General features: G+C 41.8%; 1 protein-coding gene across 1 annotated transcript in view; it reads right to left on the minus strand.

Moving 5' to 3' along the window:
- The window catches only part of gmds (GDP-mannose 4,6-dehydratase), a 156,655-nt gene that overhangs the window by 24,122 nt on the left and 108,476 nt on the right, over positions 1-24,057 (minus strand). The window contains exons 8-9 of the mRNA XM_041935297.1: positions 10,981-11,099; positions 10,544-10,640 (exon numbers count right to left, since the gene is read on the minus strand). Of these exons, the coding sequence (XP_041791231.1) occupies positions 10,544-10,640; positions 10,981-11,099 (216 nt within the window). The remainder of the gene's footprint in view (positions 1-10,543; positions 10,641-10,980; positions 11,100-24,057) is intronic.

Consider the following 24,057-nt stretch of genomic DNA (forward strand, 5'->3'; position numbering starts at 1 on the left):
TGTTCCAATGACGATTCTACTCACTGACTGAGTTGTCTCCATTGTAGTGATTTGTCATGCCGTGTGGCCATGTCATAGTACTCCTATAATTAATTTGGTGGTTAAAATGCCGTAAGAACTTAAAGGAATTATGACCACAAGAATGAAAATAAGACCCATGTTGTAAAAATAAAATTCTAGAAGAAGTAGTAGCTGATGGCTTCAAGAGCCTCTTGTGTTTTTAAAAACGTCTCAACTGGACAGCTAAAGAGAATTCCAACCAAATACTGGGAAACTCTGAAACAGCCTCCATATTTCAGGCGTCATTAAGTAGCAGTTATTATGCAACAAAACAGGCCAACTGTTAAATCTTCTCTGGGGCACAGGGACAGAAGTGTATGAGTTACTGCCTGCCAGGAGCCATTATGTCAGCAGCACACACACGGACGCGGGGCCTTACCTGTTTTTCTCATTGTTAGGACAAAGAATTTGCTTCATAGTGGGATCTGACACAGTGTTTGCTGTAATCTCACTCTCTCACACTGAGTCTGTGCAGGAGTTGTCTTCCATTATCTCTATTGGAGGACATAGGTTCTGGGAGTAACAGCAATCACTGGTGTGGATTTAAGGTGGGGTCAAGAAGAATGGTTATACAATATCTGCTGAAAAACTAAGACAACTCATACAGAGCTTGTCTCATCGTCTTCCAGTGAGAGATACTGCAATAGTCATTCTGTGTGTGGAGACAGCACTACAAGGATCCTGGGAGTGGATTTATGAGGTCTGGACCGCCTGCATGGAGTCAAATGAAACCCAACACCAACTCTGTTTCTTCAACGAGGCCTGTGAACCAAGCACCTCATATTCACTGCTACAAAAGACACCATGTGGACTCTAAAGGGGCCAGTATTCTTCAAACCAAGTGCTTGTCACATGGTCAAACAGCATCAGCAATCTTGTGCAACCAACTTTAGATACTTTATAAAACCAATGTAGAAATGAATGGGATGTTGTACGTCTTTTAGCATCATCTATAAAACGCTGAAATGAAAGAACAAGAAAGTAAGGACAGATGAACGATATGGCTCTATACTTTAACAAAGGAAAATGAGAAAAAAAAAATCATTTAACTTTGGTACAAACATTTACCTGCAGCCTAGCTTGATGTATTGAGGTCTTTATTAAACCGTAATTTTTCCCACTTGCTTTTAAATGCTGTTGTTTTTTAATGTTTGTCTTGTTAGAAGCACTTTAGTTTTTGAAGTGCTCTACAACCTAAATAAATATACCTATATTATTGTATTCTTTCAGTCCCATTACTACTATGTCAACCTCTAACTGTTCCACATTAGCTTGTAGTACGATTGAGATACAGCAATAAAACTAGTCAAATATTTTAGATGCCTACTGTTGCTCTGCTGCTTTCCAACTCTACTGAGCAATGAATTGCATAATCCTGCAGCTAAAGTGCGACATATGATGTTTTGCTTCTAGTATTGATTCTAAGATTGATAACAAAATAATAACCTACCAGATGGTTTCTTGTTTTGAAAAATTTAATGATGAAGCTAGGGTTTGTTTTTCTGCAATCAAACTGTATATGAAGTGATAAAGGTAGGGGGTTTCTCACCACGGCCCATTTCTTCAGCTCCTATCATCATCTTTAAACTCTCAAATCCTGAATTTCCCCCTTAAACTTCTATTTTAGCAGCCTTGAGATTAGAAAATACAGTTCTTTTCCATATTGCATGACAACATCACATATATATTATGTCTCTGCTTGTTGTTCCAACACTTCATTGAAACTATATAATGCTTACACTGCATGAATTATTTAAACCACTATGTTTTCATGGCTGCACCATAACATCAGTTGGAAAGTTTCAAGCTGTCATGTGAGTTTATGCACACTTTTCATTTTATACACATTTTCCCACAGTTTCATCTGACATGTTTTATATCTCTTGAGTCCTCAAGACCTTGACTAGCAGTCAAAATACATTTTCATGTGTTTGAACAATGTCTGGCTGTGCAATATGCTTGTAACAATGGCCCATGTTGAAGAGGATTAAAGGGAAAACACACTTTGACAAAGTAGAAAAACCATCTATGTGTTCTATACAAGCAGCATACATTGCATATGCTCTGTCTTCTTATTTGATTGGATATTTTTCTTGGTTTGGAATACCATAATACACATAGATATTAATTAAGTGCAGCGACAATTCAGGCTTGCAAACTATCTAAAATATAAGATGATTATTGCTGATTATTGGTTTTAATGTCTGTCCTAAAGTATTCTAGTTTCAAACTGAAAACAAGACAGAGCTTCAGTGCGCAACTGGAGACATGAGAAGAGGATGCTGGGCCTGGTTCCAACCACCCAGTCTGATTGGACAACGTTGCAGGGAATGAGTGGCGCAACCATAGAAAGTGAGTCAAGCTCACCTGAGCTAAGTAGAGGGTCGGCATCCTTTCTTGTTGACTGAGCCTTTCGAGGATACTCCTTTCACGCCCAATCATGATACTATTGCCTGTTACCAACGAACCTGTTTACTTGTGGAATGATCCAAACAGCTCAGGGCCTTTTACCCACCCTATGAGGGGTCTAATTGGGGTTTCCAGTAATCAACTGTCCACAAACAGTTTTCTTGTAGGCTAGCAGGTTTGTCCTATGTCCTCCTTTGTTCAGTTCAGGCTCCGTCTGTGGGAGCAGTCAAAGGACGCTCTGTGAGACTCGTGAGATCACTAACTGAAGTAGTGAAGGCAGGTCACAACACTTCAACACAAAGCCACGAGGAATGCATTCAACATCACACACTGATGATATCTAACTGTGTCAGAGTATGTAAGGATGGAATTGTCCTTTAAACTCAATAAAGCTTGAAAAACATTATTTAGTAACCAGATCAGTCAGGTGTGTCTTTGTGGCGTTAATGACCTGAACAGGTGGGTTGACTCTGCTTGCCAACAGTTATAAAAGATTACCACAACACCAGCCGTCTTTATTCCCGTGGATCACTGGAACCATTGTCTGAGCTCCTCATCCGAAGACGGAAGGAATGATGACGTATAAGAATATGCAGCACAGTTTGTTTCTGATGAATTTGTTACGCACGTCTCACTTCTGGAATGACAGCTATCTTACGCGAGAAGGAACTTAAGAATCAGACTCTCACACATACACACATACTCGTGGACAGGCAGTTGACAGATACCGAGGTGTGGTGTGTCAACGGCGCTATTTTTAGGTTGATGTTGAAGCTTCTGATTCTTACCTGCAGTCTGGACAAAAACTGGCAAGGCAACTGCTCTGTCCAAATCCCACAGGTATGAAAGCAACCCACATTTTACCACATATTATTTCATGCCAGTCTGTGGGAACTGCTTCACTTTAGCATCGGTCTAGGCTGCCTTAGCTTGTACTTGAATTTGAGCTACTGCTCTTATGCAGAGTGAAATTTCAAATTTAGCATTCAGAGAACTCTTACAGCGAATAAATAATGAACAATGGCACCACTAACTGATGTAGTGGCAGGATGTTGCACTGGGTCAGAGCAAAGATAAGAGCAGGATTTATTTAATCAGTGTCTTTCCTCTCTTTGCATGAACACAAAGATAAACCTGAACCTGATATGACAAACTGTGTATTTCAGTGTGTCTGTTTATGTGTCTGCAGCACACACTCCACACTCTGAGTCACACAGGCCCGTGCAGCAGCAGTGGTATGTAGCGCTCCTGCTTTTCACACGTGTTTGTGCCGCACAAGAATAAACTTGCACGTTTAAAACAAAAGGTTGAACAGTCATGTATTGACGGTGCATGACTGCACTGCAGGGAATGCTTGTACGTGACTCTAACAAAGCCTAATTTACATTTGTAGTTCTTGATACATGGGAACTTCTGATGAGGATTCCTCTCTGTCAATCAAAACACACCACAGAGATAAATATCCTCCCGGTCATGGCGCTGTGAAGCGTACTGAAGTCAGTGTGATGATCACAAAGTGATCTTGTGCTGAAATTATTAGTTGGTTGATTGCCCGGCAGTAAATTACACAAGAATTTTGACAATTGATTAACCTTCAGTTGGAGTGTTTATGAAGCCAAAATGACAAGCATTCATTGGTTCAAGCTTTTTTAAAGTTGGCGCTTTTGGACCTGAGAACTTACAATTTGCATTTACTACTATTTTCATACATTTCTTTAATTAAACTGCTATTGAACGATTTGATCAATAGAAAAGATTATGAATGGAAAAAGATAAAATAAAAAATAAACCTCTCCACCTTGGAACCCAAGCAGAGGTGCCTCCGGCTAGCCCATCTTACAGCTGCCATGAGAATGATAGCTTGGAAATGGTAATCTCTCCCACCTGTCAATATAAGCAGATGACATCTAGATTGTATCCATAAAGACAGCATGGAGCACTGGGGAACTACCATGCTTAAAGTGAAAACATTGGAACAGTGGAAGCATGCTGTTGCTACAACAAAATCCTTATTATGGAGAATCTGGTCATCTTTGAGGTCGGATTTTTGTGGATTTACTTGTAACCGATTCCTGTACTGTTTTGATTACATTTCAGTGGAAATGGTCAAAACAAGAGGAATATTGTTAGCTGCAGCCACAATAGTCTGAGGTGATTTCAATAATCAGTCCTGGCTGTCTGACGGAAGGATGACGTTTTCGATTCTGGTCTCTGGAGTGAGTAGGTGGTAGGTGATAAAGGGGGCAACTGTCTCTTTTCTTACAGGACGATAATCTCGCCTAGAAGGGCATTCTTCTGTTGCCGACCAACACTTGCTGCATCACTGTGACTGAGACACAGACATAAGAGCAAAAGGGCAAAAGGGGCAAGGAGGTGTGCTGAGAAAATGACAAAGGAAGAGTTATGTGAACAGCGATGGGCCAGAGAGAGATAAAGACAGATTGAAAGACAACTTCCCATTTATCACCACTTCTCCTCCGCCTCTGCACGAGAGGTTGGAGAAAAACCACAGAGCTGTCATTCAACTCGCAGCAGTTTATACCCTCCGGCGACACATGAACTGTGGAAAAATGACAGCCGGGCTGCATTAGCACCGACACGTAGGGGCGTAGCACGAAATTTTGGACCCCTACATAGGCATCATCTATGGGCCCCTCCCTGTACTCGCGGCTATTCATTCTAGTGTCTTTGTGAGCCCTGTGCTCAGTCCCATTTTCTCCCTGCAGTCCTAACACTATTGCAAATGCGTGCGCAAACTAACTTGGTCGAATCAATGTTTCCAGCACTCACTGAAGCAAATTGGGATCTCCCCCATAATTGCTTTTGTAATTTGCACGTTTCTTCTGGCATATTCTGTGCTAGACTTCTCATGTTGAAAATATGTTGTCAAGAATCATTTCCAGCCTCATAAATCCCTCAACAAGGTCTAAACACAACTGTGAGAACCAGACAGAAGAAACCATCTGATCACACTAGAAATATCCATTGTCAAGGTACTGTGCATCACCTGGCAACCAAAGCCAATCATAACTATTAGAGCATAATACATTGTGACACACCTTTGCAAAGGCTCAGGCAGAGACCAGTCACCTGAGCCAAACCTCAGTGTTGGCAGAAACCCATAGGCTGACAAGTGTGATTGAAAGATCTGCAAAGCCAATACAATGGCAGCAAACAGCAGCCATGACAGTTGGCTCAATTTGAAATTTACCACTAGCTCAGCTAGCACTGACAGCTTCAAACCATATCTTTTGCTTTCACATCTGCACATAATGATGATATATAACTTTTCTTTTGTAAGCAGCATGTTTCACATCCAGTGAACAGCTTCTGTGACCAGTGACAAACTCGCCATCACCTCTGCAGCCTGAGGAAATTTTAGCCCAAATAAACAGGCAAGTGCACGGGTCCACACAAAGAAACACACGCTTGCAAAACACATGTGATGCACACCTGCATGTTTAACTCCCTCAAACCCCCTCCCTGATTGCTTGCCCCTGTCCCAAGGGCTTGCGTAGATAAATGAGCTCATGTCAGACACACACACTGACAGGGCTAATGATGAATTACAAGTATATTAGCAGAGAGCCTGAGGACTCACTCCTCTCACATACAGCCACACATCTGCACACAGGCCCCACACAGACCCAAATCATCTTGCACCTAAACAGCAAACAACAAAAAAGAGTCTAGGTCAGCTCAATTCTTAATGCATACACACACTTGATGACAGGTATTTCCACTTCAGGAGCGCCACAAGGCTGAGCTGTGAGCATGGTGTCAGTCACTTCCTGTCTGAAGGGGTCAGAGGTTAAATACTCTTCATTCTCTTTAAACCTTACCCCTGAAATAAAGAGACAGTGAGACAGAGCAGAGAAATCTCCCCCTGTGACTGAGCCGTTTTCCTCTCCTTATCTTCCCCCTCTGTTCCCTCTGAGTTGTTCCAAGTAACAGAAACTGCTGGTAATTCAACTTCATTCACTGAAAAACAAGAAAGTCAGGGAGAGAGAGCTCATGTGGACTAGAGAGAGGGAGCTGGGGGGTATGGACAGAAGTGTAGTGTACTTAATGTAATAACTTTCCAAGCCCAGTATTACTCTACAATTATCTGTTTTATCAGTTAAGAGTATGGCCTACACTGCAGACTGGATTCTCCACTAAGTACCAGATGACTCATATGAACTAGTCCAATGCACGTCGGCAGATCCTCATTGTATACATCTTGGCTGTATCTCCATTATGTTGCATTTTGATATACCCATCTTACTTGCTGGAGCCCTGCAGTGTGAACACAAGTAGGTCCGGTTCTGATGTATTGCTCACCTCTAGAAAGTGCAAAAAATCACAACTTGAAAACTCTCAGATGAAAGTCATGCTGGAAAAGGTCTGATCTGATTTCCACATATAAATGAGTCCCAAAATAGATTAGAAAACAGATTCTGTTTTATCCAGGAGAAGTTTTAAACCAGGAGAATGTAAATGCAAAATAGAGTCAGTTGGAAAATGGACTAGCTTTAGACTTCACACGTACTGTCTTCTCAGAAAAACAAAAGGTTAAACCACATCTGTCAGTTATGAGAAATTGTCTGCAGGATGCACCATGACTCATACTGAAGCCTAAATGTTCATGAGCCCGACAGCCTATGTATTTAACTGTCATCCATCTGTGATAGCAATGGCATTGCTTTCACAAAAGGGATACATGGTAGTACTGATTTCAGTTCAGTTCAACCTTGGACCTTCCATGATGCTTCTGAATGCTGTGATGATCATACAAAGCCTTCAACACTGGACTTCTCTGATCTGCAGTGATCATTCTCTAATTAGTGGAACAGGGTTAACATTGGTAAGATTTCATGTTGTTGAGCCAAGACCAGCACATTTTAACCCTGTGCTGTAAACGCTGCAGCATAAACAGTGCCAAGAAAAATAGAAACACTGTTACAGAATAATGCAATGCCAAGCATTTCCCTATATGTGGTGCTACTACTATGACTAAGCACAATGTACACTAAAACAATGCAGAAGCAAAGTGCAATTTCACATGCAGTAAGTGACAAAAACACCCTTAGACGGAGCAAGGAGACATTTAGTCTGGCATATTGGTTTAAAATGCTGACTGGCTTCAGTCTCACATTAGGAATAATAAAAGAGTACTGAAGTTGCTGGAGAGTTGGAGAGTTGAGTTGTACATTTGGAGGTTGTAGTTTGTGGTGGGGTTGTATTGGATTGCACTACAGTGACTAAAGGTGTTTGTATTTCGTCCACCTCACAAACATACAAGCAACATACACGGAGAAGCGATACTTGACAAAAGTCCATTGCAGCAATGAAGTGCATCTCAATTTTTTTTCATGCACCTGTCTTCCAGGTATGCAGTAGACAATGTTTACTTTGAAGATTTGGAGGAGGAAAATAGTTGAAACACCTTAGAATATGATGCAGTCCAATAAAACGGAAACTTCATGCAGCCTCCTGAATGACTTCTAAAACAATAAGAAATGAATCAATAACTCAGTTAGGTAGATTTATTATAGGGCTGTTGTTTTGGACTGCATGACAATGTACTGAGTTTCTTTTTTTATGTCTTTTAATCTATAAAATATTGTTCAAATAGGACATTATCCAGCTCCTCAAATTCACTAGCACCTCTTCAAGGGTATTAATATGTGTTATTTTTTGTTCTGGCAGGATCTTAAAATCTTTCACAAAGTCTACAGGCAGATGTTTACATGTACTCTCTATCAAAATGGATCAGTTTTAGCCTTATTGATCGACTGGATGGTCTGAACTGCATTCCATCCCCATCACATGTCAACATCAGGTAGGCATCGACACTACAGGGCGTATTGTCCGTTTTTGATACATCACAAAAGCTCTTGTGAGAGATACCAGACTGTTTCTTTGCTGATCTGAGCAGTATCTGGAGTGGTTTTCAGTGTGGATTCAGGGTTAACACTTTGAATGAATGAGCTAAGATGCACAAAGAATACAGGCCCAGGTGTGTGACTGCTGCTTCCATCGCATCAGCAGTCCATCAGCAGGGACTCCTTGATAATCCTCTGCCATCACTCAACTGGATCTCAGCTCTAATCTCGCCAGGCCAAAGCTCAGCAGAGGGGCGCTCCTGGCTTTAAACTGAGAACCTGACAGCTAATCTCGGGCACAACACCCCTGGGTAACCCTACACCGTCCCCAGGGAGCAGCCACAATACCCCCGGGCCACAGCGATGAGAGAAAGACCTCCCGAATATCAGAGACTCTTCACACCTACAGATGGAGGGAAAATATGATGGCTCATTTTTTGGTTTGGATGCTCACAGCTGTTAAAAACATGGGTAAAGGCACACTTGTCCATGCACAAGCTAATGAAAAAAGACAAATCATTTCTCACCAGTTGAGTGAGTCAATCCAACACACACCCTTGCTTTAAAAAAAGCTTCTCAAGGTTGTTTGCCTGAATATGAGCACCCATTCAACACCCACTTGCAGGATGCAGCCTACATTACTCTTTAAGAGACTGACTGGCTTGTTTCCAGCTGTTTAAAAGTATACAATAAGCAGCCCGAGGCTGTCAACTGGGCCCATTATGGACGATAAGTGTACAGTTCCAGACACAATGACCGGCAATCAGATACATACAGAGAAAATGCGTTACATTCACTCATGTTAAGGTCAGGTGTATGTAAAAGGAAATATGTGCTGTGCTGTGTCATGAATTACATAGAACTATATGAATTATACATTATTATAGCCCAACTATATTCTGCTGCAGTAACTGTAATTGCTCATATTGACTGTATCTCTGCCTGATAAATTGCACAGCAAGCACAAAATCACAAATGAACTAATGCTCCGGAAAAAAGAATGGCTGGCTATGCTAAAACATAAAAAATTTGCAACTGAGTGGCTAAAACATTCAAACCACCAGCATGGTCCTCTAAGTTACGATCAATTAAGTAACACGTAGGTTTCTTACAAATCTCTGAGGTCAAACGTACAAATGAGAATGATCATGGTGGTCTGTCAGTTAGGGGCTCACTGAAGCCAACATCAACAACTGCTGTCAACCTGGCTGTATCTGTAGCCACAGACCGCAGGTGCTCAGGCCAAGTGCTAACTTTAAAAGACAGAGCTAGTCATATTTATTTCTCCTCATCACCAGTGAAATAAAGCATGAATAAAAAATATTCTATGGGATTTTTGCCTTTACTGGAAAGACCATGGAGAGAGGGTGACACATTCATACAATGGAGGTGACGGTTAAATGGAATGCACCTTAAACCCCTTCAACCACCAGGTGACCCATAAACTATTTTATACCTAAATGCTTCTTATGTTATTTGTGTTAAACTCCTACAGTAAATGGATAATGTGCCAGCTAATGCAGCTACTGTAACACACCTAATGTGTGCACACACTAAGCTCCTTCAAAGACAGCTAAAATAATGGCACCATTAAAGGCACACTATGCAGGATTTGGCAGTGGCTGTTTGTGAACACACCGTTCAAAGTTTGCCCTTCCTCCCCGGCAGAGAGGGAGAGAACAGCGGTGGTTGAGCGAGCCAGAGAGTGAATGGAGAGAGGGAGCCGAGTTAGAGAACAAAGCAGTGAATCAGAGAAATAAAACTTTATTTTCTGATTGTTTCACGGCGGTAACGTTCTAAAGCGCGGCGACACCTCCGCATGACCCTGTGGGAAGGTGACACATTGCCGGATTTTGTGTGAATGTAAGTGAAGTGCACGCAGGGTCTCTGCAGATACAGACCCCGCCACATGCTCCTACTGTGTCATAAGTGATGATTGAGAGAGGTTACCTTTGTATGAGTCTACTGTATACTGTTGATTAGGAACATCCAGCATAGTATACTTTTAACTCCACAACAGTGTTAAAGTAAATAATATATAAAACATTTCATTTCAATCCTCATAAATATGTTTTTCCAACAAGTTTGAAAAATATTGTTCCATTAAGAAGATATTAAAGCCGTTAAACCAAATTCAGGCCAGGACATGACATGACAAAGACAAACACAGACACATACACACAAACAAAGGGGGAAACCTGACTTACCACTTCAGTAGGACGGAAGTATTTTGGGTTAACCTTCACATGTATCACCCCTGTCTCCTGGCAACGGCCAACCTCGTTCTCATCCTTTCCTTCCCACCTGGAAAGACACAAACCTTAACAGGACGGAACATTTTCCCACAGCTGCTGGAAGGTTCAGCCGTCCACTCTTCCCTGATTGTTCCTTGTGTAGTTTGTTTCTTTAGCGTCTCACGCAGACAAAACATGTCACCTGTCTTTTTTCTGAAATCAACACAGTCACACAAACCTTCACCAACATGTCAGCATCTTCCACGACACAAGAGGGAGGTGAATGAGAGGTGAGCATCAGCTGTCGGCAGCCGGTGGACAGCAGTGACCTGCAGTGTGTTTGGCAACAGAGCTAACAGCTAATAAAGCTAATACAGCAATTGTGTATCTGTGCTTGTGTGGGCACTCACAAAATGGTCTTCCCCACATGTCTGAAGGCCTTCTCCACAAACTCCCTCACGCTGTGCACCTCCCCTGTCGCTATGACGAAATCCTCTGGCTTCTCCTGCTGCAGCATCAGCCACATGGCCTGAAAGAGACAGAGACAGACGGAGAGGTCAAACCACTGAGACATCATAAAGACAGTTCAGTGCTCCACACTGGACACTGCCCAACTTTGTCCTGACAGGCAGGAAGTGAACCTGCGACCTCAGAGCAGGGCATTCGCCCGTACCTCTGTCCTGACGTCACCGCTGGGGCTCATGGGACAAATACCGTGGGAAAGGAGGACAGAGCTGTCCCATAGGCTCGCTGCGCTGCTGGCACACACAAACACGCACATGTGGCCATGAATACAGGCACCTATGCACGCAAACAGATTTGTACACTGTCCGACACCTTAAAATGACACCGTACAGCAGACGAAAAGTTTAGAGCAAAGTTAGACACAATAAGCTTCCGGAAATAAAAGTATGGCAACATCCAGTTCTGACTTGTGTTCAGTACAAGGATGCACCGATCCACTTTTTTCAGTTCCGATCAAATTCTGACACATGAATTTCGATATCTGCCAATTTCAAGTGTCGATACTGAGGTCACTGTATGTAACGTCAAGGTTGACTTAATCATTGATTCCAAAATCAATGATAAAACAAAATCTAACGAATAAATACATAGATATAAATGATCTGAATTGTTATTTAATAAAGTATTGATAACCGACAGCAGATTGGCCCATTGTCATCGATACCCAATCCCTCTATGTGAGTCAGTATCGGACCGATATCTGATGTCAGTATCAGTGCATCTCTCTGGCAGTTTTATTATTAGCCTATATACCCCAGTGAAAGCTGAGAGTCTGGGTCCCTTAATGGACCCAGCACTATATTAAACAGCCAGCGAGGGCGTCTGTGCGTGGTTCCATAATATTTATGGTGAAACAGAGCCAACAGGTCAGAGCTGCTGACTTCTGGCACGTCTGGCCTGATTAGAAGAGACTCGCCAGGGACAGACAGACAGACAGGCAGACAGACAAATTCTCAATCTGCACATACACTGACAAATGAAATCAAGACACAAGCAGAGACATGTTTAAAGAATAGTATACAGTACGCGTGGGGGAGATTTAAATTTATTGATTGATTTGAACCGAGTTTAGTTCTGGTTCAGATTCTTGTCACACTACTTACAAATAAACCAAAGTATGCTGAGATCAACAACCACTCAACAAATACTTAAAGGAGGAATGGTAAAAGAAGAAATAACTTAAGTGAGCTGCTGAGATGAAGAGGTTAATAAAACAGCTGCTGACAGACGTCAAAACAACACTTCCTGAAGATAAGTGACACCGTGTACTATGACACTACTACTTTAATAGGAGACTGCTCGTGCAGTGCAGTGAAGTTTTTTTTAGCCACGCTGTTAGTTCTGTTCTGGCTGATTGTAAATGTGCCCAGCCGAACAGTTACTGGCTGTTCTCTGCAGCAGAAAGGTGGATAGGTGTGGAGTTGGTTTCCTCTCCGTCTCTATTCAGGTGACTTAATCACTTTGCCTGTCTCGCTCTCCAAGGAACACATCAGCACAGTGTAAGTGCTCTACTTGGATTTGTATTGAATGGTGTGTGTGTGTGTGCATGTGTTCCATCCAGCCACATCAGGATGTTTTATGTGATACAGTTGGACGGAGCAGAGGCTGGGTGTCTCCCTCTGCACATTGAGCAGATTCGGTGTTCCCTCAGCAGTAGTACTCATACGTTTGTCTCCTGCGGATACACGTGAAAAAAGACCGAAAGTCTAACTTTCCAGTAGCAGCCCCTAGAAGCCTCAACGGTCATTACACACCACAAAAAAAGAAAAAGAAAAATGACGGAAACACCCTCTCGATGACTTTTCTATTTCACACAGGGTTTATCCATTTGAGAGCTTTCATGTTAATCTGGCTACATGCTTTAGAGATACTCTTTCATGAACCAAGGTGTTGGTCAGGGGGGAATTTTGACCTGATAGTTGGGCCAAATAAAGGGTCAATAACACCACAACAAATGATCTTCTGGGGACCATGAAACTGAATCATATCATGATTCATAATCATGGAAATGTGGCTGTTAGACATGTTGTGTAGAATTTATATTTGAATCAATCAATGAAGGTGATGAGGTAAAACAGTAAAAATATTGTCTTTGCACTGTTTTCAACTGAGTATATTTCAAAAAGGATTAGCAAATGACCACATTCCGTTTTATTTATGTTTTCCACAGCGTCCCAACTTCTTTGGAGCCATGGTTGTACTTTATGACTGACCTGACAATGGCAGGGGAAGGTTCGGGGAGGGGTCACCACAGTCATTAGGACTGATCTTTTGGGGATTATGGATATTGATGCTAAATTTCATGGCAATGATATCTTCTAGGTCTGAATCAACGTGTCCTTCAAAAAGACTCATGGATCAAGCACCAGACCTTTTTTTTCCCTGCTGCTGCAAAAAAGATTCCACAAGATATGCTGAGACACTCTGTGTACTAAAGCACTGTATGTGCTGACTGTATAAGCGCATGCCTGCTCTGAAACACGCTCATACACAAACACACACAGACGGTGATGGAATGCTCCTCCTTGGGGAGGTGAGGCCGCACTATCTCAGGATCGTTCAGGGTCACCTGACCGCTCAGCGCTGATGGCTCCCCTGAGCCTGACCTCTCACCCTCCGGCCCCTGATGAACACACCAGATTCTCACACTGCTACATGGACCAATAGTGGCACCTCGCTGTATGAGTGACAGCCGAACAAACAAATCGAAGTATGTTCGTGTTTCCACAACCAGAAAGCCATCAGAATTTGTGTTTCTAATTGTTTCCACGTTTTGTGCTTGCCAAGTTGACAGGAGAATTAAATTATGTTACAAACCCAAATTGGTCTTTCTGTCAACGTATTGCTCAAAGGGGCCCTGTGGAGTTTTCTTGTATACAAACAGAATTTAGTTATGTTTGTATTCAGTGTTAATCACCAAATTGCAAAATTGCATTTTGTATATCCTTGAGGTTTAACAAAAGTCTCCAGTGCATTTCCCTCCATAAAACATTTGCAAAGCTTTTTTTTTTTTTTCCATTTTTTTGAGCCCAGCATTGTTTACATTCATGTTTACTAGTTTGTAGTCTTCCTCTTCCCTGCTTTTGATGAAGGAGTAATATGTCTGGGCACATTACTGCCACCTGTAGATCAGTGCAACAGTGTGGCACCATTGGTAGAACAACTGTATGCCACTCACAACTTGGATAATTGATTCATCTTTTCAAACATTTTTCAAGCAAAGTTGACATTTCAGCTTCCAATATGTAAAGATTTTCTGCATCTCTCTGTTTCATCTCATTGGAAATGGATTATCTTTGGATTTTGGACTTTTGGTCAAACAAAAACAAGCAATTTATAAGAAATTGCGGTGGTAATTTTCTTTACAACGTTTTGGCCATTTTCTAGATCAAACAATTAATCTAAAAATATAATTTATTGGTTGTGAAAAGAATCATTAGTTTCAGCCTGACATATTACACTGCAACACACTATAACATAAACAACACAGACCATAGATGTAGCCTGAGAATTTAATCAGAGGTGAATTCACATTCTACCATTTCAAAATAATTCAACCTTTCCCTGCTTGATGTGAGCAGGATTAATTATGACTGGAAACAGTGAAATATCAAACACTGACATCTACACTGTAACAGTGTTTTGATCATCTGACTGGCTGATTATTTGAACGTGTAATAAAGCGGGCTCTTTCCCTTTTCCTGCAGACCACACTGATGAATGTGAGCTCTATAAACTGGACGGCTGTGATGATGGGAGTTGGGAGCGCAGCTCGGCTTCTCTCGCAGCCAGAGAAAATGTTTACAGCGGGAGCTGAGTGACACGGCCTCTGCTGATTTTTAACCAGGAAATGTGATAAATAATGAGATGTGTATTTTCTGATCGCTGTAGTGGGAATAAGGCTCAGGGAAATCATGGGAGATGCTTCACTCTTCTCACCCCAATCATTGATAACAGCTAAGAGGAGAGTGCTGGCCTCGCTGTGGACATTTCCACATTTAAACACTTATCTTTTTCATAAACTCTTTTACTCTTCTTCCCCCTCCTACTTTTACCTTTTGCCCCCTTTCTCTTCTCCTTTCCCCTGTGCTGCCCCTTCCCCCCTCTCTCAGGATTGCTCTGCTTCATTAGCTATCTGATAAACAGCTCAGAGGTTCAGCCCTTCACACTGAACCCGCACCTTCCTGTTCACATGGCCACAGGATGACCCCCATCACGCACTCCACACTCGACTACAGCTAAGAGACAGAGACTGACCCCTGCAACCACCCGCAACTCCTTCACCTGAGTTATATTCTGACACTCACAGGGGAAACCTGGTGACCAAAGTTCACATACTGTGTTTTGTTCAGAGACCATAGAAAAACATGGATGTGTAGTGTGTGTGTGACATTTGAAGTTTCTGATGGGAATGTATTATTTCATCAAATATTTAAATAGGATTGAGCAAAATGACAATATTGTATATACGGATACACGCACATGTGCACACACACACACACACACACACACACACACACACACACACACACACACACACAACCATAAACAATTTGTAAGTTCAACTTGAAGAAAATTCACTAAGTCCCAATAAATTACTAAATTATGATACAAAATGTTTGTTTATTCATACCTAGCACCTTGACCACAGTTATGTATTAAATTCAATAATAAATCATTCAATAATATAACTATTTTTCAATTTTACTTTAGTTTTCTTAATTTTTTATTTGATTTGAATTTTTATTGGACAACAAAACACCAGCTGGAGGGATGAGATGATAAAGTGCACATAACATAAATCAAACATTAGAATCTTAAATCTGAAATTAGTCAAAAAAGACTTCTAATAAACATCAATAAAAATCCAAACAGTTTTAATTAGGATTTCAAATTAATTAAATGTGACAAAATGCTAGTGAAGGTTTTCCCTAACTGAAGTCAAACTGCTGTCAATCAAGGAAACCTGCTGTAACATAGTTGCTTATAAACTTTTTAAATCTTGGTAATGATATTGTATTTTCAAAATAAAACATGTCTTGAAACAGCAGTCACCAAAAGAAAAAAAAAAGAAAAAAAGTTATTCAGTTTCTAATTTCTAATAACATCAAATTGACAAAACATCTCGAGAGAAACAGAAAGTCACTTCAATACAGTAGAAGGAGTTTTCATGGCTTCAGCATTCAGCTGTGGTGGCTGCCAATTCTTTTTTTCTGAAAGTGTATTATATTTAATCCTTTCCATATGCCCGGTCAGATAGAGCACAGATAGAGCACAAGCAAAGCTACTAGGCTGCGGGAAAATCCCTGGTACAAACCAAAGGCAGTCTGCTGACTCAGAATGCTCCTGTATTGGTCACACAGTGCTCTCTCACCACTGTCAAACCAAAGGCTGCAAATATGCTGTTTCAGGCATAAACTCCATTTCTTTTATCTAACATCTGCCAGTGTGAACGCATCAGAGTGTAACGCTTTTTCAATCCCTGTAAATTAATTTAGCTTGGATGAATGAACAGAAGAGAATAGAATCTCTAAATAAATAAACCAACTAAATAAGTGTCTTGCTCTGAGACAGACAGCGGATGTTTTCTGGCATGCAAAACGGGAGCAAACAGCACTCCAAACCACAGCTTAAGTGATGACTTATCTGGACCTCCCTCCTCTGCAGCCAGCTGACCCCTCCATCCTCCCCACCTCACCCCCCTGCTCCGTGTCTCGCCTCCCTCCCCGCGTCCCAGGCTGTTTCGGCCCCTCTGCCCTCCGTCTCTGGCTGCTTGACTACAGCTGACATGTGGAATGGCTCACAGTAAACACTTAATGGAGCCGCTATTATGGCTGCAGAAAGCCATCAGCCCCAATCACGGCCTGCTAATGCCATTAACCCCAGGGTTTTACACACACACACACGCATGTGGACAAATGCACAAAACACACACACACACTTTCTGCCTCACCCACACAAGCAAACATACGACAAAGCTGCTTTTTCATGAAACCACAAATGAACTTACTAAACAGGGATCCATTCAAATTCCTGCACAAATAAAAACAAAGCTTTAAGATAAACTGTAAGTTTCAAACAAACTACATAAATGGATTGGCCGCCTTTAATGTCTAATCACTTAAAGCCACCTGAGACTGTGTGAATCATTGCGGTTTTGCCAATAGACAGCGTGCTCTTGCAGAACTGAGCCTGATGGCAGCACTGAGAGTTTTGGAGAAGCTGCAAGTTCATGTCTTCGCCGGTACAGAGCTCGACCAGAGCTGGCTTTTCCAGATCATTACCAGCTTAAGAGGTTCTCAGCTCTGTTCCACAACATGCTTGCACAGCTGCCAGACAAGAATGTTAAAGCCTGAAAAATAAGAAGAAAAACGCTCTTATTTTGGCGGGGGCCAGAGGGAAGCCTGAACTGGAACAGACAAGGCTCTGGCCCGCCAGCCCCACCTCATACCACTGATAATGAGATTAATGACCTGTACACACAGCTATGATACGAGACATCCATGTGGACATGCATGTGCACAGACACGTGCACATCACAGAGCACAGTCACATTTGGTCTCAAACCGTGTTTCACTCATGGATGTCACAAGTTGGTGTTATCAGCTGGTCTTTTCGGACCCACATCCATCAAGGCCACTACTTCCCTGACACACAGGAAATCATAGGCAGCCATCTTGTACTGAGATTAGGCAAATGGTATTGAAATTACGACTCCAGAATGGCCTCGGGGCATACCAGATAACCTTATACGACTGTAGATGTTTACATATGACTATGTTTAACTACAAATTGGTCAAATCTGTCATTATATACCGCGCTTTATTTGCATCACAGCATTTCAGAGATTGTTAAAACTCCATGGGTTACTTCCTTCCCCTACACAGATCTCAATCTTGACTCCAATTTCAGTTTTTAAAACTATACTTTGCACTTGTTATGCAACTTCCTTTTGCATATTTTCATGTACTACTTGCAGAGTACACTGTACAACATAATACAAGCTGTCGTAAAAGGATGCAGCAGTGGAGAAGACCTGGTCCACATAACGGAGGCCTATCTTGAAACACGTTTTCTGCTGGCTTTGACAGCTTTTTTCATACCTCAAACACTTTTGAATAACATGGTTCAAAGTGTACATACATAAAACGTCAATCTTGCATAATAGTATGGACGTGTCAAAATACAGTTTCCAAAAATTTCGACACGCTGTGTACCTTCACATACACAATTTCTTCCTCTGTAACGGAAATCATCAATCAACGTCCTGCATTCTGCAATCTGAATAGTCGATCACGCAGTGCAGATGCCATCATTGACATGTATGTATATTCATGCGGTGACAAAACTGATTTATGTGTTGTGTTCCCGTGTGCCACCAGGTGAACAACTGAACACATCTACAGAGACGGTAGAGGCAGACATGTTTGTGTTGCTCACGGTCTACAGTCGCCCCCTTTGACAGATGAAGGTAGCCTGTGTGAATGTGAAGTTATTCAGTGACAAAACACCACTATGACATTTGTTATGACACAGCTAGCAAGAAATATGCGGGGCGGTGGCTCCGCATTGGCCCCGCATTAGCAGACCACTCGATGTTTAGCAGATCCTGGTCGGTCCATTGTCAGCATGGCGCCCAGAATGAAAAGGATTTCATGGAGATGAACAAAAGTGACACTGTTTTCATGGAGCAGCGGCTTGTGGACTTAGCTTTCCGTATTTTTCCACAGTTTATTGTCAAAGCAGCTGATAACAGCACAGGCCAGAAAAGAGGTCCAGGTGCCTGTTAAAACTGGACTGAAAAGTTGCTTGCTAGAAAGTTTTCAGACTATAACTTTTATTTCAAAGGCAAGTGATGACTATAACAGGCTCAACAAGATATCCAGGACACACTCCTTGGATATCAGTGATATACCTGAGTTTAACCAGTAGCTGGTTAAACTCATCCTGGAATGCACAACTGTGCAGCGACAATTTCAATCACTATTTCTAAAATTCTTAATGCATCTCAGTTTAAACTGTCGGCTCTCTAGGAGCAACAGCGGAGTGGCACTGTCTTTCAATTCCATTTTGGTCTTTCACCATCATCCACATTTTTTTGGACTGACTGGATCACCATCTGCCCTGTGTTTTTGGCTACAAGTGTCTTTGTGGTCCCCTCAAGAGTTCAGTGCACATTCACTAATATTATGAAAATAAGTACCCAACCTATGTGTTTGCAGGGCATTGTCATCCGTGCTAGTAGGAAGTGGAACAAACACACTGTATCACAAAGACACATCCATTTGACAAGTGGGCATGCTTGTCACCTGAGCGGAGTCTGAAGTTACACATGATGGAAAACACATATAGTGTGTGTGTGTGTGTGTGTGTGTGTGAGTGAGAGAGAGAGAGAGAGAGTGCGTTATACAGCATTCCATAACAGTGAAGGATAATCCCAAACACTGGATTAGAGAAGAACGGACATGTCTGACAGCTTCCTCTGAAACTCTGTTCTAAAAGGATTCCTTTTGTTCTTTGGGCGTCCTTGCTGTAACACACACACACACACACACACACACACACACACACACACACACACACACACACACACACACACACACACACACACACACACACACACACACACACACACACACACACACACCTTTCCATACACCTCCCCTTCGGGCCATCTACTAATATGCAAAGTGCATCTCATTAACCAGGTGATCTGTGTCGCCCCCGCCTCTCTAAACAGTATATCACATAACAAGTCCACAGCACTGCCAACACAACAGTGACACACCATCCACATCAGTGCAAACATTTTGACACAACAGAGAGGCAGGTTAATGCAGGTCTGCTGGATCAGCTCTCTTTTCTGTGGCTTTAAACCTCAGTCCTATTTGAGAAATGTGTCCATATCAAGTATCAAAAAGTACTTTTGGAACTTGACAGTTGGCATTCAACAGCATCATATTAGTGGTAGTTCATTCTTTGACTAAATACTTACAGGTCTAAATCAGAAAACCCCTCTGAGCTTCTAATGTTTATATTCACCGGACTTTGGTATTACTTTGGTATCATGACCAAATCTCAGCTATCATATACTGGCACTGTTGTCAAAAAATCCCGACAATAATTTTGACAGACCACACAGTGATTCAGATATTTTACAGTGAATTAAACCATGAATACTTCCAATGAATCCTAAAAAGCACAATGTGTACGCCAACTTTAAATTCACTACAAAATAATAATTTGTTGCAATTGAACATTCACTGTATGTATGTCCTTGAACAATAAACTGAGCAGTTACACAGAATCAAACTAACCACACATGGAGTTACGTGCAGTGGGGCTGGATGTGTATTCAATATTATGATTTTATTGGGATTTTTGCTTGCTTTTTAATACAGACCATGGAAACAGAGAGACTATGACTTTTATTTCAGCGCTATACTGCGAATAAAAATGGTAAATAAAATATTTTTTAAAGAAAACCGCTACATTGAGCTGTTCCTGCTCATCAAGCTAGTGCCATAAGCAAATACTGAATAAAATAAGATGCTGATGTTGTTGTTTTGATGACAAAATGTGTAGAGCCGCGGAAAAAAACTGAAGCACAAATGTGAGACTTAAAGCGAACATATTTCACATATTAAACTACTGAATTTGAATATTGTCTTTTCAGAACCATGGACCTGACTGTGTATAATATTGGTTAATAAAATATATTATATTTTATATTATATATGCTGCCCTCTCCTGGCACACAATGTCTCCACCTAATAGTGGCTGTATTTTCAAACCCACTGGGAGTTTTAAGTTTGAGTTTTGACCCTCTGAGGTTGCTGTAGCTGGGAGTGTTTAGGCAACAGAGTAGCAGATTGAGTTAGCAGCTATTAGTTTGTTTCCACGAGATTTCATATCATGTGATCCCACGTGTTACGAGACAGGATGGGCCTGGGCTAGCTGGTTAGCATGCTGACTTCATTGGATATCTCTCCAACACAACACATACACATCTTTGACATAACGTTAGAACTGACACTTCTTCGCATTCTGTATGTTCAGTTTCAACTCAAATTCTGGCTATATGTCCACATTGCACCTTTAAGTGAATTCATTTTCCCCACCCCTAACGTGCAGCATTAGGGGTGGGGAAACATCAAATGTAATTCATGAAATGATGCTGCATGAAGCAGTATTTCCTGTGCGTTTCCAGTTTGTACTCTGGCCTCTGGGATTTGGCCATAACAACGTAACAACACAAAACTCAAATGTTTCTCAAACTGGACCTGCAGAGACTTTCAGTCTGAGGCTCAGTGACTAAGTCCTGCCACCCATTACAAACCAGTACAGATAAACCAGCTGGTAAAAATAACATTTAAATGAATCTCAGTTTAGCACAATGAAGGCCCACACCCTTTCAATGGGCAGCCAGAGGGCCCAGATATGAAGTTGGAAAGCAGATTAAAAGCACTGAACTGGAGACTGGTGGGCTAACATTCCAGGAGTTCCTGAGCAGAGAAAGTTTCATCAAATGAGTTTTCCTTTCCAGCATATTTTATGTGACTTTACCCAGTTCTGTTTGATTACAGTTTCTCTACTCATATAAGGACTGGGCTTTTTTATTTCTGTGTCTGCCCACGTCCCACAATCCCTGACGGTCTTGTAATGAGTCAGTAAAGGGTGGTTTGGCAGAACCATGAACCAGACCGAACCAGACCATACCAGGACAAACCAAATGAAACTGGGCTAGAGGAGGCCAGGCCAAACAACTCAGGGCAGACCAGGCCATATCAGCCAAAAACAAGACTACTTTCCAACCCTATCCTGCGTAAATACAAGTAAGAACCTCAATCATTCAATTTAGGTCTACATTCACACACACACACACACACACACACACACACACACACACACACACACACACACACAGACACACACACAGACATGCTAGTTCGCACAGCTAACTTTCCCAGGCTCCACCTCAGGGAGCACACATCATCCAAATGGCTGCTATGGAGCTGTGATTTTTAGCAGAACAGCTTTTTTTTCTTTTACCAAGCCCCCTATTTTTAGAGATGGCTGAAATTATTAAACCCTCTCCCCTTTAACCCCCCCCCCCCACACACACACACACACACACACACACTCACACTCACACTCACATATGCACACTCTTCATTCTCCTCCCCTCCTCTCCCCCCTGCCCCTCCCTCCCTCTCCTCTCTCCTGTTGTGCTTTGACCAAAAAAGTCAGAGACTGCAGCGTTTTTCCTTGTCAGACACAGGCTGTCTGGACGTCGAGCCGAAGACAGATGAGGCTATATTTACAGTCTGACTTCACCCTGAATGCACATACGCACACAGAGACACATGCACACGCTGCTGTAACATGGTCGGGGATGACGCAGAGACGACCGCACCTCGCCGTTGTCTGTTGCGCTCTGACCATGTTCTGCTGGCCGAGCCTCACAGCAGCGGTCAACCTCAGAGGATGCTCTTCCACAGACAACAGCCTGTTACCCTGAGGAGGTCACAAAGTCTGACAGATGAGGGAGATTTCAGTCCATTGCCGTGAAACATTTTATTCACAAAGCGCTGTTGCTGGAGGGTCCCTGAAGTATTTTAAATCAAGACTGTGTCCAAGGAAGACACAACTTAAAGGAACATACCAACATTTGTAAGGCTTTTATTCACATTTTTCCTATATTGTCACTAAAAAATACCTATACCTTTTCAATGGAGCAATTTTCACCTAAATTTTATGTCTCTGTGCACCTAAAAGCTGTATTTTCATGTTGCAATAAGGGGCTGACTGCTTCTTGTTTAGACTTAACAAGGTCCTTTTGCAGCAAGAAAAGTTCAGAAACCTTCCTTTGATGGAATATACACGAGAAAATTGCGAGAAAATTCAGATTCAAAATCTAATCCAGCTCAAAACAAGGAATAGGAATAGGTCAATGTTTATTTCAAGAGCTACATGAGATTTTTACCACTCACTCAGTCCTACATTAAGCACAGAGTTGGAGCTGACCTTAGCATAAAGACTGGTAGCAGGAACGTTCAAATATATGCTGACTGATGGCTTTAAAAGTCATTAATTCACACAAAGTATGTGTGTGAAGTGTTAGATTCATCTGTAAACAAAACACAACATTTTCAAATGTATGGATTTATGGTGAGTTACATGCTAGGAGCAGTATTTTCCAGAATCTTATCACAGTGAGGTTGCCAGGTCCGGTATGCCAAACTCTGTGCTCACCACCTCGATCTGGCAACCTTAAGCCCTTGCACCTTTTACTGTCCACCCCCACAAGTGTTTTCACTTATTTTGCGTGATTACACCTCCACGCATCTATGACATCTCCCTAAGTGCTCTGTTATTTATGCTGCACCTGTTAAGGTTGGACTTTTTACACTTCTTTCATTCTTATCAGTGCATGAGTGACCTCACATAAATCCCAGCACAACGCTGCCCATCTCCAACATGAACAGAGATGAACTCACCCAAAATAACCGAAAACTCTGTGGTGTACAGAGCCTTTAAGACACATAATGAACATAATCCTAAAAGCCTAGCCCAGCAAGTTTTTTTTCCATTTGAATGACACACATATACTTGATAGGCTTGTTTAGGGGATTAGTAAAACAAAAAGAAAGGATGCACTCTTTGTCCCTTCTGTCAGCGGCACAAAATCTCTCTCCCTGTCAGCATTCAAGCGAAAACAACTAGGCTTTGTTTACACCTCAAGAAAGCAAAGTTAGACAGACGGTCTTTGTAATGTTGTTTCTGAAAAGACTTTAAAAATGATGATGGCGGAAAGTGTGTTTTATACTGAAAGAGAAGAATAAATTAAAACAAAAGAAAGGAATCAAAACCAATCCTGACTTGTTGGCTGTTGGATGTTTATCATCTGGATTTGGTGAAACACTGCATGCTCAAGCATTATTAGCATGCACAGTGGACAT

Source organism: Chelmon rostratus, chromosome 4 (genome assembly GCF_017976325.1).
Source record: "Chelmon rostratus isolate fCheRos1 chromosome 4, fCheRos1.pri, whole genome shotgun sequence".
Lineage (NCBI taxonomy): Eukaryota > Metazoa > Chordata > Actinopteri > Chaetodontiformes > Chaetodontidae > Chelmon > Chelmon rostratus.